At 44.4% G+C, this 16656-nt stretch overlaps 1 protein-coding gene across 1 annotated transcript; it reads right to left on the reverse strand.

Annotated features, from left to right (window-relative positions):
• Window positions 1-8763: 8763 nt before the first annotated feature.
• Window positions 8764-14868, reverse strand: MAP1LC3C (microtubule associated protein 1 light chain 3 gamma). Its single transcript, XM_061161211.1, has 5 exons — window positions 14791-14868; window positions 13696-13781; window positions 13533-13588; window positions 13226-13332; window positions 8764-9106 (listed from the first exon to the last, which is right to left on the reverse strand). Exons 2-5 carry the CDS (start codon window positions 13751-13753, stop codon window positions 8881-8883), a joined length of 447 nt encoding a protein of 148 aa, XP_061017194.1. The 5' UTR covers window positions 13754-13781; window positions 14791-14868; the 3' UTR covers window positions 8764-8880.
• Between the last annotated feature and the right edge of the window lie 1788 nt (window positions 14869-16656).

Genomic DNA, 16656 nt, shown 5'->3' on the forward strand with positions numbered 1-16656 from the left:
CTCCTCAGTTTATAATCTGCCTTCACTGACCAAACTTACCTTAATTTTTTTTTAATTTTTTTTTATTCATTTATGGCTGTGCTGGGTCTTCATTGCTGCAAGCAGGCATTCTCTAGCCGTAGAGAGCAGGCTCTACTATAGTTGTGGTGCTCCGGCTTCTCATTGCATGGCTTCTCTTGTTGCAGAGCACAGGCTCTAGGCACTTGGGCATCATAAGTTATGGTACATGGGCTTATCTGCCCCACAGCACGTGGGATCTTCCCAGACCAGGGATCGGACCATGTTCCCTACATTGGCAGGTGGATTGTTAACCACTGGACCACCAGAAAAGCCCTTGCCTCAAGGATTTTTCTGGCTACTCAATCATCCCCTATGGCTTCCCCAGTGGCTCAGACAGTAAAGAATCTGCCTGCAATGTGGGAGACCTGGGTTTGACCCTTGGGTCAGAAAGATCCCCTGGAGAAGGGCATGGCAACCCACTCCAGTATTCTTGCCTGGAGAATTCCATGGACAGAGGAGACTGGCGGGCTACAGTCCAAAGGGTCGCAAAGAGTTGGACACTGACATTTTCACTTTCAACCATCCCCTATAGATAACATCTCTGACATATGGGTCACAATATTAAGAGGTGTTTAAGCTGTTTTTCAGAAACTTGGAGGAAGTTCTTTTCCAGTTTGAGCCAGCTAAATCTGGTTAGGGTCACCAACCTTAAAACTGGGCCTGTGCAGACGTATGACCTTTTGATGTCAGAGGGGTGAAAACTCCATGCTCAGATGTTAAGTGCCTCCATTTTTAACATGCATCCCATAAAGAAACATGTGACTCAGGAATGGCCTTCCCCACTCCTAACCACCCTGCTTCTTTGTCCCTTTGGGGATGTGTACCTGAGATTTGTTCTCCTGTCTTGCTTGGCGGCCTTGTGAATAAATCCTTTCTCTGATGCAAATTCAGTGTTTCAGTGATTGGCTTGTTGTGTGTGGGCTCAAACAAACCTGGTTCTAGAATACTATCCTCATACACTGAACAACATATCTTCATAAAACCTTGAAAGCCAGGTTCAAATTTAGAGTTATCTGATCCATCAGTATCCTGCATTGGGATGGGGTGGTAGTGAAATGGAGAAGGACTCTATAATCTTTGCCCCCACCACCATGTCTTCTGCCTGACTTTTGCCTGCGGAAAACTTTAGTCAAAGAATAAGTTTAATCAGAGAAGTGAGAAGTGCTGAAACAAAGGAAAACAGTCTAAGGAGATTAAATAATAATAATGTAGTCATTAAGCATAGTCAAGGACTTTCAGTTCTTTCTCAAGGGCTGTAGATGATATTCTGAGCCATATCCTGTGAGCTGTCTTATAGATACCAAAACACCAGGTGGAGAAACTAACTATAGGATGACCAGACTGTACCCAGGACTTGAGCTGCCAAAACCTTGAGAATTGACCATGAAAAAAAGGGAACAAGTGCACCCCGGAACTGAAGGTTAAGTGTATCTAAAACAACCAAGATGATGCTAGCTCTACCAGTGAGGACCACCTGAAGGTGACTGTTATGGATGACCATGCTATTTCTGCATGTAAACCCCCTCCACTCTGTTTATAAATGCTCTCACCCGCTGCTTGTTGGGGGCGGGGAGCAAGCCTGCCACTCTCTGCCTACAGTTGCCGGCATCTGAAATAAAGCAAACTTTCCTTTCCACCAACCTGGCCTGCTTATTGGCTTTTGAGCAGCAAGCAGCCAGACTCCCCATGCATACATTTCCATAACAGTAGGAGGGATGTGTAGATAATATATTGTCCAGTTCAAAGATTAGGTCTCCCTCCTTGCTCTAACCAATAACATGAGGTGATTTGCTTAGACAGGGAAGGGTCCAGACTGGCCCTGGAAGTAGGCTGTACCAATTTGTGTAGGTAATTAATTCTGGGGCCTTGGTATCCTAGCACTGTTCAGAAGGGTCATGGGTTCCAGGTGGGCACCGCAGACTGAGACCCATGGGAAGGGTTGTGACTGGAGGGGCCTAGAACCGTACCCTTTAAGTCAGCACCTGGGGAAAGGGCTTTTCTTGCCTAGATCTAAAGGTGGGGCCAAGGACGGGACTTGTCATAGGGCAGAAGTGAAAGTGTTAGTTGCTCAGTTGTGTCCTACTCTTTGAGATCCCATGGACTATAGCCGGCCAGGCTCCTCTGTCCATGGAATTCTCCAGGCAAGAATACTGCAGTTGGTTGCCATTCTCTTCTCCAAGGGATCTTTCCAACCCAGGGATCAAACTCTGGTCTCCTGCATTGCAGGCAGATTCTTTACCATCTGAGCCACCAAGGTTTCAATTCAAATGATAGCTTGGAGATATATGCATCTCAGTGGATTCCCATAATTTTTGTTCCTCCCATTTTTATGCTCCCTCATTCCTTCTTACTATTTGGATTCTTATACTGACAATTGATCACTATCTCCAGTGTGTGTCCCTACTCCCAGCACAGTTTAGACCATACCCCAGCATGGATCAGAGAACTATCCCTGAGCTCCAGCAACAGGGAAAGTTTGTGCGCTTAAGATGTGGGAGATGATTCCCTAGCCTGAGACTTGGGCCTTGACAAGGAGCAGCCCCACGTGCAGAAGACCCTCAGGATCTGTGTTGAATTTAATCTGCCGCAGTGCACAGATGGGGGTGATGCTGGAGGTGAGGGCAGCTCAGCTTACAAAGGAAGATGCAAGGCAAAGGGGAAGGAAGGCCTCTCCCAGGCTCTGTACTCTGAAACCAGCTGCTCAGAGGGCAGCCTCCCTTGGATGCTGTAGACATTTTATACCTAGGAAGTCCAAAAAGAAGAGGTTGGTTTTCTGTAAAATTTAGTCTTCCCATAACCTCATCCTGCGGTCCTTCCTCTGCCGTAAATGGCAGCCATGTCCATCAATGCATTCCATCAGGCTGACACTGAGCTTCACCCTGGATTTCTTTCCCCCAATCCCACATCCAGTGCCTCAAGCCCTGGCAGTTTAACCTCCAAATGAGTCCTTGGATTTTGCCACTCCTCTTCATTTTTCTGGCCACCTCTTTATCCAAGCCACAGGCTCTAACCTGGACGACCTATATCTACTTCTGCCTTCAACCCTTTCTCATCACAGTCACGGAAATCCCTTAAAGTGTCCACTGGATCACTTCACCCCAGTGCTTGCAACTCTTTCATGGCATCTTATCACATTTAGAACAAAATCCTAAGAAAATAAATGTTTTGCTTGATTTCGCCCCTGCCCAGCGCCCTACCTCTTCTCTGCTTTTCTCCTTCTTCCCTTTGCACTGGCCTCCTGGACTTTCAGTTCTCAGAACAAAGGCAGCATATTCCAATGCGTATAGGGGATAGACAGGGAAGGAAATGAGGGAATGGAGACTAGAAAGAGCAAGCTGCTGCCCCCCCTCACGCAAAATGTCTTCAAACAGGAGAGCACAAAGACGTATTTTTTCAAAGCCAACTGGATCCCTCAAGGGAGGTTTAAGAGAAGGAGTAACAATGTTCAAGTGATGGAACAGAGATCCAGAAAAATCTTACTTTTCCTCTAAGATGGGATCATAAAGTAGAACCAAGACACAAGGTGTTTAAGGACAGAAAGCACTCGTGTTACACCTGATCTAATAAAATCATAAGAGGAAAAAGAAAATTTCACATGACTTTCAGGATAATTCTTCAGAGAATAAAATCCAATCCAGGAAAAGTGAAGGTCAGTATCTGAATAATCCAGATAATTCCTTTGACTCTTGGTGATGTTTTCCCATGATTTATAAATTCTACAACATTTGTGTGTAGTCTTTGATTTTTCTCTGGCTTCCATGACTATGTTCTTTCTCTCAAAGTGCATCAAAACACCCTTGTGGAAGAGCATTCAGGTAGCTCAGTGGTAAAGAATCTGCCTGCCAATGAAGGAGACAAATGCAGGAGATGCAGTTTGATTCCTGGGTGGAGAAAACCCCCTAGAGAAAGAAATGGCAACCCACTCCAGTATCCTTGCTTGGGAAATCTCATGGACAGAGGAGACTGGCAGGCATGACCATGGTGTTGCAAACAGCCGGACACAACTGAAGCGACTTAGCACACATGCTCACAGTGTTTTCCAGGAGATCTTCCAGCTGTTTCATGCATCATATTGTATCTAACCTTGGCCTTAGCCTAAGAGGGTGGGTAGTGTTGCCTTGGAGGGGCCTCAGGATGCCCCATAGTCTGCCCAGGTAGCCTGGAATGGGTGGGGAGCGCCTGCTCCTGGGCCTGTCCTTGGATCAAGTGTCTGTGAGCTGTCAATGGGGAATCTATCACCCACTGATGGGATTGCAACAGGCCAAATGATGTGAAAATCACAACACAAAACAATGCACTAATTAAAGGCACATAAGTCATCAGTGTGATCTGGATATTCTTTCCCTGCAGGACTATTTACAAGAGAAACCACTTCACAACAAGAAGATCCTTGCAAATATATGATTAGCACCTTCCAGTTACTCTGGAGAGAAGCAGAAAACTTAAGAAACTTTGAGAATGACACTGTAAATCCACTGATTGCTCACACTCTCTTTTACCCTTTGGACCGATATTCAGCTCTCTAATCCCCTTGCTACAACCATCCATAATACTTGGTTTTCTATCTCAAGATCTTACCAAATGTTTACACAAAACATCATACACACATTTCCATATTTTTATCAGAATAAGATTACTAATACATTGCTCTATGTAATCTTATTTCCACTACATGTGTCACAAACATTTCTAGATATGTACAAGCAGGTCTTCTCACTTTTTTCAGCTTCATATAATATTCCAGTGTACAGATGACAAGAAAGCACTCTTTTACCCCTTTATTAATAGTCATTTGTTTGTTACACTGCCTTCCCTGCTGAAGGGCCCTGAAGAGCCACTGTATTCCCTCTGGGCCCTCTTTTGTCTTTTTTGGCTGCACTGAAGGACCTTCCCATAGAGGGAGCCAGCACACCCTCCTTCAGGTCTCTGCTTCAGTATCACTTCCTTTTTTAAAAAAATAATTTTATTTATTTGTTTGTTTGTTTTTGGCTGTGCTAGGTCTTCATTGCTGCATAAGCTTGTCTCTACTTACGTGGGGGGGTGTTGCTCTCTAGTTGCAGTTCATGAGCTTCTCATTGCAGTGGCTTATCTTGTTGAGCATGGACTCTAGAGCATCGGGCTTCAGTAGTTGAGGCACATGGGCTTTTTAGTTGTGATCCCTGGGCTCCAGAGGACAGGTTCGATAGTTGTGGCACATGAGCTTAGCTTGGCATGTAGGATCTTCCCGGACCAGATATTGAACCCGTGTCTCCTGCACTGGCAGGCAGATTCATCTACCATTGAGCCACCAGGGAAGCCCTAGGTATCATTTCTTTAGCAAGGCCTTCCTCTTTCATCCATAGACTATCCTGTTCCCTATCTCATCATTCTTCAATCAAGAGCTAACTTTCTTTGTCTTAATAATACTTATGATTACATGAAATCATGTCACCTGATTGATTACCTCCTTTAAGGGAGTCCACGAATCAGTGACTTGAGCTGATACTAAACAGATGTTCAATATACATTCAATAAATAAATAAATGAGTGAATATATTTTTACTACCTCTGCAAGTATTGCATTTCCTTGGATTGGGACTGTTGACACAAAACTTAGGTAAACACAGCCATATTGTCCTAAAATTGTGAACACATTTGTATTCCTCATCAGCAATGCTCCAGAGTACCTATCTCCCATAATCTGGCTAATATGGAGTATTATCATTTAAAAAAATCTTCCCAAGTAAGATGAGTGAAAAATAACCATCCCATAACTAACTTACTTTGTATTCCTTTAGCCATGTGAAATATGAAACGTCTTTTCAAATTTTTATTGGCCATTTGTATTTCTTTTTTGGTCAATTGTTTATTTCTATGGTACCTACAATTACTCTGTATTAACATACAATATTTAAACTAAAACACAGCTTTAAACAAAATAATTTTAAATATACAATAAGAATATTAATAACTTGCTATGTGTTAAGCACTGTTTTAGGAATGATTCATATATCACCTCATTTAATCCTCTCCCAAACCCCACAGGGTAAATACTTTTATTATCTACATCTTATAAACGATGACCCTGAGGGCATCTGAGGCATTGATATTTCTCAAGGTGGCACAGATAGAAAGAGCAGTCTGGCCCTTCACACATGATGTACTAATAGAAGTTACCATCTGTCTGTGAAATGAGATGTCATGAATCTTCTCATGAATCTAGGTCATGGTAAGTACTCTGTAACAATTGACCAAACTCACTTCCTTGCATGTGGCTCTTTTCACATTAACCCGATTGTTTAGACAGAACTGGCAGTGTAATTTGCAGGGCCCAGTGCAAAATGAAAATGCATGGCTCCTGTTAGAAAGTTCAGAGTTTCAAGATGGCAACAGCAAGGCAGTAAACCAAGGGGCCCTTCTCAGCGCAAGGGCATATGTCTATGCAGCTGTCCTAGGGTATCGTCCACAGCTCTGACAGATAAAGAAATCAACACACAGAGAGAAAGTAACTGTGCTGAGAACAGAGACAGGCCTAGCCATTGAATCCAGGTTTGTCTGATTACAAGGTTAGGGTATATCATTGTTGTTTGGTCACTAAATTGTGTCCAACTCTTTGTGACATGGACTCTAGCCAGCCAGGCTCCTCTGTCCGTGGAATTTCCCATCCAAGAATACTGGAGTGGGTTGCCATTTCCTTTTCCAGGGGATCTTCCTGATCCAGGGATTGAACCTGGGTCTCCTGCACTGGCAGGTGGGTTCTTTACTGCTGAGACACCAGGTAGGCCCTCTCCTGGTATAATGTTGGGTTATATAGCTGCTTAAATTGTACCCATGGAATTTATCCTACTTGAGCTGGAAGGAGGATAGAAAGAGATGAAATATAAATAGGACACCTTTCCAAGGGATGAGAAGAAAAAGTGGAGCGGTCTTATCGCCCATGATTCTAGACGTTGTTGGGGCCCAGGGCAGGCTGCCCCCTAGTAAGTCACAAGGGCATATTGATTACTTTGAATTGACGTTATTTAAGAAACAGCCAATGCAAGAGAGACACTCTGAGCCTCCTTTCTGTCTCTTTGAAAGCAGAAAATAAATCTCTGTAAAAGGTGTGCTCCCTGCATCTGACGGTAGAAGGGCACCCTTATCACCAGAGATAGGGCATTTGGTGTTGAGAAGCCTATATAAACAAACCTTGTACTCTTTTCATTTACCATCCCAAGCCCAAACTCTTTAGATTCTTCACTAACTGGGCACCCAAAGCCCAAGTTTCGTTATCCTGTCCATTCCTCAGAAATGTATTGCTTATGTCTAAAAAGTATAAACTCTGCCTGCTTTGGCCACTTCTTACATACTTTTCAGGTCCCATTTGTACGGATCTGTGGGTGCACAAATTAGTTTATTTTTCTCCTGTTAATTTAATTATTAGTCCAACTGTGAGAACTTAAAGATGGATAGAGAGAGAAATATCCTCCTCCCTGCTAGTCTCAAGTGACTTAGACTCATGGTATGAGACATACTCAGACCCTGGGCGCCTGGGAGTTTGAGTGGGTGGGGGGGATGGCTGAGAAGCAGGGTCCTCTGTGTTGAAGAGCAGGTCATACACACTTAGAGACAATAACAGGGAGAGAAGGCAGGGAATAGACTTAAAGAGTAATGGAGCCCGGACTTGGAAGCCCTATGATGCCTGAAGAACCAAGAAACTCTTCCTATCAGACACTTGGCAACAGGAAATCAGTGAGAGAGTCTGAGACTGTTTCTATGCGAGTGTCCCTGTGTAGCCTGTGTGAGTCTAGTATTTTTGATGCAAAGTCTGTTTTTACTATGGATGCCTACCACATCCTTCCTCGGTGCTTGCTGGCCCTTATCCCCTGGGTAGGGGGTGTAATTGGTGTTGTGGTGATCCAAGCCTTCCCTGGATATTGGTTGGGGCCTTCTCTTTGCTCTGTGGTTGTCACAGCCCTGTCAGGGGCAGGGTCTGCTCCCCAGTTGTTGGTATAAAAGCTCCAGATCCGCTTCTAAGCTGCGGTGTGAGGTGGGCAGAACGGGCAGGCTCCCGCTGTTAAAGTAGCCGCTGAGTACTCCTCTGCAGGGGCGTCCACCAAGAAGTGTGCTCTCTGTTGCCACCTGTCCCCCTTCGTGTGCACTCACAAAATACACTGTTGTTGGCGCTGCTCTCAGCCCCTTCTCAGCCGTGGGCATGCTGGCAATCAGCTCAGGTGCTCCAAAGAAACGGCACTCACAAACTTCTACTGCAAGGAAAACTAGCCATTTAAATTATCTGAAACTGAGCAGTCACCACTTTGGCATAAATCTGTGAGGGGCACAGACAGACTAAAAGAACGTGAGGGGAAACAACCAAGTCAAGTGAATGCTGTGGAAATAACAATAATCTCTTTAATGACATAGATAAGGCCACTTCCCCTCTGCAGTCATTCCACCCGCCACCCCCACCATTCCCAAATGAGGCAGTTTAGGACGGCTGCACCAGGCACCATGGAGACCATCTACAGGTCACAGGATCTCCACACCCAAGCATACTCGGGACTCCTGCCCATCAAGACAGATCACACACCTCCAGGGCCTCCAGCTTGGCCTCCATCACAGGAAACACTTAAAATACCTCCCCAGCTCATTGTGCAAGTTAACTACTTCTTTCTCAGAAAAGACTATTTCCAAAATTTTCAAGAGCCACCAAAGAGGGTGAGCACAAAAAAGGAAACACGCAGGTCTTGCCTCATTGTCATGGTTGCTGCTGATCACTGCTTTGCCCCCGGATCATCAGGGCACACACAGAAAACAGTCCATGCCTCCTGCACTGTGAACACAATGGTTAGAGGACACGTGCTAGAGAGGATGGCAGGGCCTGTCCTCCCCAAAGCAGCTCCCATCCTCGGGGGCTGCTGACCCCAAGCAGCCAAACATCTCCTGGGAGGCATAGGTCATGTACACAAAGCCATCCTCGTCCTTGTAGTCCCTGTAGATCTCTGCCATGGTCACATTCATACTTCCCAGGCTCTTGTTGTTCACCAGCAAGTAAAAGGCTTCAGTGGCCCCTAGGACCATGCGGCTCCTGGGTTGAGGAAGAGGGTATGCAGGGGGCAGGAAGGGAAAACGTCAACCCGGAAGGGAAAATATTAACCCGGAAGGAAATGATCACTGACCCACAGCCTTCCTTACCTTTATTTGGCCAGTGTAAGCATATCTACCCAAGATGCCCCCACCTCCCTACTCCAGGGCTGCTACCCTCAAACTTTAGAATTACCTAGGAGAGTCCTATTGAAAGTGGACTCCATCCCACAGGTTTTGGTTTAGTAGATCTTGGAAGCAGCCCAGGAATCTGTGGGACCGTGAAGCAGGTAGAACTTGCCCTGACACATTGCTCTAGATGCACAGGCAGTCTAACTTCCACTCCTGCTGCTGCCCAGAGTCTTTCAAAGTGTCATCTATATCTATTTGCTTGCTTATACTAGTGACTGCTAAAACACGAATTTATATCTGGTCGTTACTTTTTTTTTTTTAATTTTTATTTCTTTATTTTTGTCTGTACTGGGTTTTCCTTACTGCGTGCGGGCTTTCTCCAGTTGTGGTAAGCAGGGGCTACTCTCTAGTTGCTGTTCGTGGGCTTCTCATTAGGGTGATTTCTCTCGTTGTGGAGCACTGGCTCTAGGGCACTAAGGCTTCAGCAGCTGGGTTGCACAGGCTTAGTTGCCCCAAGGCATGTGGGATCTTAGTTCCCGGAACAGGGGTCAAACCTGCGTCCCCTGCGTTGGCATGCAGATCATTAATTACTGACCACAAGGAAAGTGTAAAGTCCCTACTTAACTTTTTTATATACAACTTCAGTCTTTGTTCCATTTCATTCCCTAATAACTGATAAACTAAGGCACAGAGGCTAAAGAATCTGATGGAAGCAACCCAAGTGTCCATCAACACATGAATAGATAAAAAAAACATGGTCCATCCTTAAATGGAGTATTAATCACCCTTAAAAAGGAAGGAAATTTTGACAAGTAAATGCTACAACATGGATGAATTTTAAGGACTGTATGTTCAGTGAAATAAGTCATTCACAAAAGGATACCATATGATCCCACTTACTTGAGGTTTCTAGCAGTCAAATTCATAGAGATAGAAGGTAGAATGCTGGTTTTCAGGGATTAGGAGAAGGAGAGGATGGGAAAATCAGTTTTTAATAGGGACAGAGTTTTCCTTTGGGAAGATGAGATGGACACTGGTAATGGCTGCACAACAATGTGAATGTACTTAAGGCCATTGATCTGTTCACTTACAAATGATTAAAATAATATTTTATCACAATTAAAAATATAATAATAAGAGAAATCAAAGAATCTGCATATTGTAGTGCTCTGTCTCTCTGCAGTAAATAAATGTATTAGAGACTGGCTAAAAGATTGTTCATTTTTCTGGAGATTTGAAATGTCTTCAAACTCATGGATGAGCTCAGACTGTGAGACCATCCTATCAAAAACTAGAAAAAATATTCTTAGCTCAAAAATGCTAAGTAAATATGCCTCAGTTTGCTATGAATTTTAAGTTAAGAATTTCCCGAGTGGTGCAAAGAAAACACATAACGCTGTGTATTTTGACAAGTCAGTTAAGCAGCTTTGGGGTGACATTTGAAAAAGGTTGTTGTTTAGTTGCTAAGTTGTGTCCTACTCTTTGCGAACCCATGGATTATAGCTCCCAGGTTCCTGTGTCCATGGGGATTCTCCAGGCAAGAATACTGGAGTGGGTTGCCATTTCCTCCTCCCGGGAATCTTCTGGACCCAGACTGCATTGGCAGGCATAGTCTTTACCACTGTGCAACCTGGGCAGGGATCGAACCCAGGTCTCCTGCATTGCAGGCAGATGCTTTACTGTCTGAGCCACCAGGAAGCGCATTTGGAAAAGCATTACTATGCAAAAGTATAAATCCCCCCGCCTTGGGTTGTGGATGCAGAGGAACAGCCATGTTTGGCTAGAGTAATAGGAGTTCTGAATTGGTTTAGTAGCAGAGCAAGATGAATCTGTTGGCAATGGCTTGCCCTGTCTGACCACCCTCCACCCAGACATTAAAGGCACAGCCATTATACCTGTAGTCTTAGCTAGGGGGAGCCAAAAAAAATTTTTTTTTATATATTGTAGTAGTTTTTGTCGTACATTGACATGAATCAGCCATGGGAGGAGCCAAATTTATGTGGTGGGTGGGAGAGGAAGTAGTTTCAGAATCTGATTAACTAATACTGGATAATCCAAAGACCAAACCCTGACCATTGCGCTGCTCTCGTGTGGTGAGCAAATGCCTGTTCTACATGGGAAGAATAGATCTGAAGATGGGGCTTCTATATACCCACATTGCACCTTCATCTCCTTTCTTCTTCCACCAGGGTCTCATTTTATTAAGGGTGAGGAGTCTCCAAGAGTGAAAACTCTAGTCTGAATGTTGTTTAGCGTAGGACTTTCGGTCTGTATTTTTCATTGCTTTTTGTGCTGCACCCAGCACAGTGCATGATACATAATGGGTGCTTAATATCAGTGTGTTTAATGGCTTAATGTTAAGATTCAAGTCATCTAAACATATTCATATTAAGCACCCATTATAACTTAATGTAAAGATTTGAGGGCTTCCCTTCTGGCTCAGATGGTAAAGAATCTGCTCGCAATGCAGGAGACTGGGTTTGATCCCTGGGTTGGGGAGATCCCCTGGAGAAGGAAATGGTAACCCATTCCAGTATTCTTATCTGGGAAATCCCATGGACAGAGGAACCTGGTGAGCTACAGGCCAAGGGGGCACAAAGAGTTGGACACAACTGAGTGACTAACATCCACACAAAGATTCAAAATTATTAGGTTGAAGGATGAAGAGTGTATGATAACTGGAGGTGTACCTGTATGGAAAAAAGGACGAAGTTGGTCAAAACTCACTTTTTGGTGAAGCCACGCTGTGCCCCAGCTGCCTGTAAGCTGACAGAAGGAGGGGTCTATACCTGACTGTGGTTTTCCTTGAGTTGCTCCAATTTCCATGGATTAACCTAACGCTTAAGTAGGTCTGAGAAGAATGCAGGGTCTTCTGAAAGAGTTCATTTTTAAAAAAATCATAATAAATTCTCAGATGAAACTGTCTGCATCAGTCAAAATTTTTGAGAGGTTGTTTCCAGCACAGGGAGACACACACCAGCCATGTTTATGGAGCCCCTAGTCAGCTATTTTTGGTTTCATATCATTTTTCACTGAGTCCAGCTGGCAGATGACAACTTCAATCCCTTAAGCTTCAAAGTCAGCAACACTGATTTTGCTCTACACGTTCCCTTGTTCTGAATGGAAGAAAGAAAGATGTGCGGAAGGTGTGGTTCTCCTGCTCAGTGATTCAGCAGGTGGACAGTGCAGTTTCCTACCCCAAATTCCCTCCCAGCCACAAGGGGGAAAATATTTAGACATAAAATGCTGTCATTGGGCTTTTTAAATGGCTGAAAAAAAAAAAAAACAGGGCTTTGGACCAGTTTCTAAAGGCTCCTTTGAAAAATTCTTAGAGAAATTTGATGTCAGAAATTAAAACACAGTACCAGTAAAATGTGGAAACAAAGGAAAAAATAGCTGATACATCAATATTGGGAGCGCTTACTTATTTTAGGGGGGAAGCAAAATATTTGACATCGTTTTAAAATTGGTTACTCATGAGATCATCCTTTTTAAAGGCATAGTTGGGGCTCCCCTGGTTGGCTCAGTGGTAAAGAGTCCAGGAGTCCGCCTGCCAACGCAGGGGACACAGGTTCTCCCATCCCTGGTTTGGGAAGATCCCACATGTCAGAGCAACTAAGCCCCCACACCACAGGTACTGAGCCCGGGAGCCACAATTGCGGAGCCACGTGATGCAACCACTGAAGCCCACACACCCTAGAGTCGTGCCCCGCAACAGGAGAAGCCACCACAATGAGAAGCCCGTGCGCCAGAACCAGAGTCGCCTCAGCCGGCCACAACCAGAGAAAAGCCCACACAGCAATGAAGACGCAGGACAGACAGACAGACAGACAGACCACACACACACACACACACACACACACACGGCATATTCGAAGAGAAAGGGGAGGCACAAATCATTCTCCTTTGCTCTCTGCCACATCCCATCTCTCATTGATCCAAAAGCCCAAGACCACACAACACACTCCCCCACAGGCGCTTTGGTACCTACCGAATGACGCTGAGAAACTGCGTCATGGTCAGTTCCTGTGGGACCAGGAACTTGGTCTTGTCCAGCCGGGGCAGGAACTTCTCCCTGGGGTAGCGCTCCACTATCACCTGTCAAAGGTTTCAACCTGAATCTCCTCTGAAGCAAATGTCAAGGGATACACCTCAGTTTTCTATGTCTGAGGAACTTGGACTAGAGAGAAGGAGATCATTGGCTGGGTTTGGGTTTTTCAAAGAATAGGATCACAGCCTCCCTCCCCATAATCCCAGCCCTCACCCCACCTCCACTCCCCAGGACAATGGAGTCTTACCGGGATCTTGCCTGGGAACTTCACTCTGATTCCAGCAACTTCCTCTCTTCTGGTTGCTGTTGAACATTTAAGATTAAATGAGCACATCAGCATATACCGAAGTCTGTACCTTCTCTTGCTGTCTCAAGGGCCAAAATCCAGACAGCTATTCTGAGAGCTTTACCTAAACTCTTCCTCTGCTTGAAAGGTCTGAGGCTTGGACTTTTCTGTGGAGTCTGCATTTTGCTCAACAGTTGTGTCTGCGTCTGCCTGGAAAAAAAAAAAAAATCTCACCACCAGGACCTAATTCATCCTTCCAGCTGCTTCCAAACTGCCGGCAGGAGCCCAAAGGAGGCTTTTATGTAGGGCTGTGTGACATCAGCCTTCTCCAACCCTCCCTTCTCCCCATTCCCCCTCCCTGGGCAGGAGGAGGTCAGTTCTGAGAAAGGAAAGGAAACAGGCACCTGGTTGCTGGTTTGAGAAAGTCACTTTGCTCACTACTATTTAAAAATTTTGTTCTTGCTAAAGAAATTAAAATTTACAATGTCATTCATTGGTCATTGAGGCTTCCCTGGTGGCTCAGAGGTAAAAATCTTCCTGACATTGCAGGAGATGCGGGTTCGATCCCTGGATCAGGAACATCCCCTGGAGAAGGAAATGGCAACCCACACCAATATTCTTGCCTGGAAGATTCCATAGACAGAGGAACCTGGCAGGCTACAGTCCATGGGGTGGCAAAGCGTCCGACACAACAGTGACTAAAGCAAAAAGCATTGGTCCTCCCTATAAATGGTCCTATGAGCCTAAGCTAAGAAGTTATGGATAGAAACAGTTTCATGTGAGGACATTGTAATACTACAGTAATGAAGCAAATTGAAGAGTGATTCACCTTATCCTGAAATATATTGCTATTTTTCAAGTAAGAAATATTAATAGGTATTCCCAAAAGGTTGAACAATTTGTCCAGATAAAAATATGTAAAACCAGCATTAAAATCCAGATGTATATCAAAGTAGTATTGCAGCATTAAAATCCAGATGTGTAGCAAAGTAGTATTTCCAACATTTTGTTCATTGTTTTACAGGTCTAGGAATGTGTGTAGAACACTGATTATTATTCTCAGGATCTTGCATTTAAAAGATGATGAAACTGAGATCCATGGACACTGACTCAGTGGTCAAGTGGACAGATGGACCCAGTTCTCCTTATTCTCAGATCAGGGTGTTTCATCTGGTTCTAGTGATTCAGCTTCTGCATTTGATGCTGATCACCTCCTTACCTTACATCCAGGAGCACAGTGGTCCCACCATTTTATTCAGATATGTCCTGAGAATAAATAGGACCATTTGGATTTCTTCTACTGTCTCTGAAGGTACCATGATTTTTCACTGGTCATCCCTGGTTCTGTTCCATGCAGGACACTGGACATTGAAGTCTTCAGCCTAATGATGATGACATAGAGAAAATCAAACATTCTCTATGTTTGTTGAGGGACACAAAGAAAAGTAGGTTATTCTGCTTTTTTATGGGCTTCCCTTGTGGCTCAGCTGGTAAAGAATCCACGTGCAATGTGAGAGATCTGCGTTCAATCCCTGGGTTAGGAAGATCCCCTGGAGAAGAGACAGCTACCCACTGCAGCATTCTGGCCTAGAGAATTCCATGGACCGTATAGTCCATGAGGTCACAACGAGTTGGACACAAATGAGAGACTTTCACTACTTAAAACTTCTCCATTAAAACTTTTTTTTTTTTTTTGCCTTTTCTCCTGCCTCGGAAGCTAGGTAGGCTTCCCTGGTAAAAAATCCACCTGTCAATGCAGGAGACACAGGTTTAATCTCTGGGTCAGGAAGATCCCTTGGAGAAGGAAATGCCACCCCACTCCAGTATTCTTGCCTGGAAAATTCCACAGAGAAGCCTGGTAGGATACAGTTCATGGAGTCACCAGAGTCAGAAGTGACTTAATGACTAAAGAACAATAAGAAGCTAGGACTTCATAAAGTTGCTGGACTCACTCTGAGTCCTTGAATCTACAGGGAGGAGAGGGAACTTGGCCTCACTACTCAGAAGGGTGTCTTAGAAGGCTTGTAGATCCTAGGGCCATTCCTCCATAGACAATGTCCTTCCCGGACTCTCTGCAGGCGTGGAAGTAGGTTGGGGCAATGACTAGAGGTGCTGGCATCCAGTTATGGTCTGACAGTCTTCCACAGAAACATGATTGCCTTGGGACCCTTTTTTTTTCCCTTTCTTGGTTTTGCCTTCTTTCCCATCTCCACTAAATATCATCTAACCAATCTCTTAAGCTCTGGGCTTTCAAAATGCCTTTTTATTGCTCAAGAAGAAAGAATCTTACATATTTCATATTAACTTTATGATATTTTTCTTTCCTAGATACTTATACTTGAGAAAAAGAATCATTATTGCCATTTAATGGTTAAAAATCAGAGACATCACTTTGCCAAAAAGGTCAAAGCTATCAAAGCTATGGTTTTTCCAGTAGTCATGTATGGATGTTAGTGCTGGACCATAAAGGAGACTGAGAACTGAAGAATTGCTGCCTTTGAATTGTAGTGCTGGAGAGAAGACTCTTGAGAGTCCCTTGGAATATAAAGAGATCAAACCAGTCAATCCTAAAGGAAATTAGTCCTGAATATTCATTTGGAGGACTGATACTAAGACTGAAGTCCCAATACGCTGGCCCCCTGATGTGAAGAGCTGATTCATTGGAAAATACCCTGATGCTGGGAAAGATTGAACAAGAGAATAAGGGGTTTGCAAAAGATGAGATGGTTAGATCGCATCACTGACTCAATGGATATGAGTTCGAGCAAACTCTCGGAGATAGTGAAAGACAGGGAAGCCTGGTGTGCTGCAGTTTATGGGGTCGCAAAGAGTAGAACACAATTTAGTCAAGTCCACAAGCTAAGTCAAGTCAAACTCTTTGCCATCCCATGAACTGTAGTCCCCCAGGCTCCTCTGTCCATGAGATTTCCCAGGCAAGAATACTGGAGTGGGTTGCCAGTTCCTTCTCCAGAGGGTCTTCGTGACCCAGGGATCAAACCCACATCTCTGGCATTACAGGCAGATTCTTTACTGCTGAGCCACCAAGGAAGCCCCCTGACTTTAATAGATAAACATAAAAAAAGTT

The sequence above is a fragment of the Dama dama genome, chromosome 14, assembly GCF_033118175.1.
Source record: "Dama dama isolate Ldn47 chromosome 14, ASM3311817v1, whole genome shotgun sequence".
Taxonomy (NCBI): Eukaryota; Metazoa; Chordata; class Mammalia; order Artiodactyla; family Cervidae; genus Dama; species Dama dama.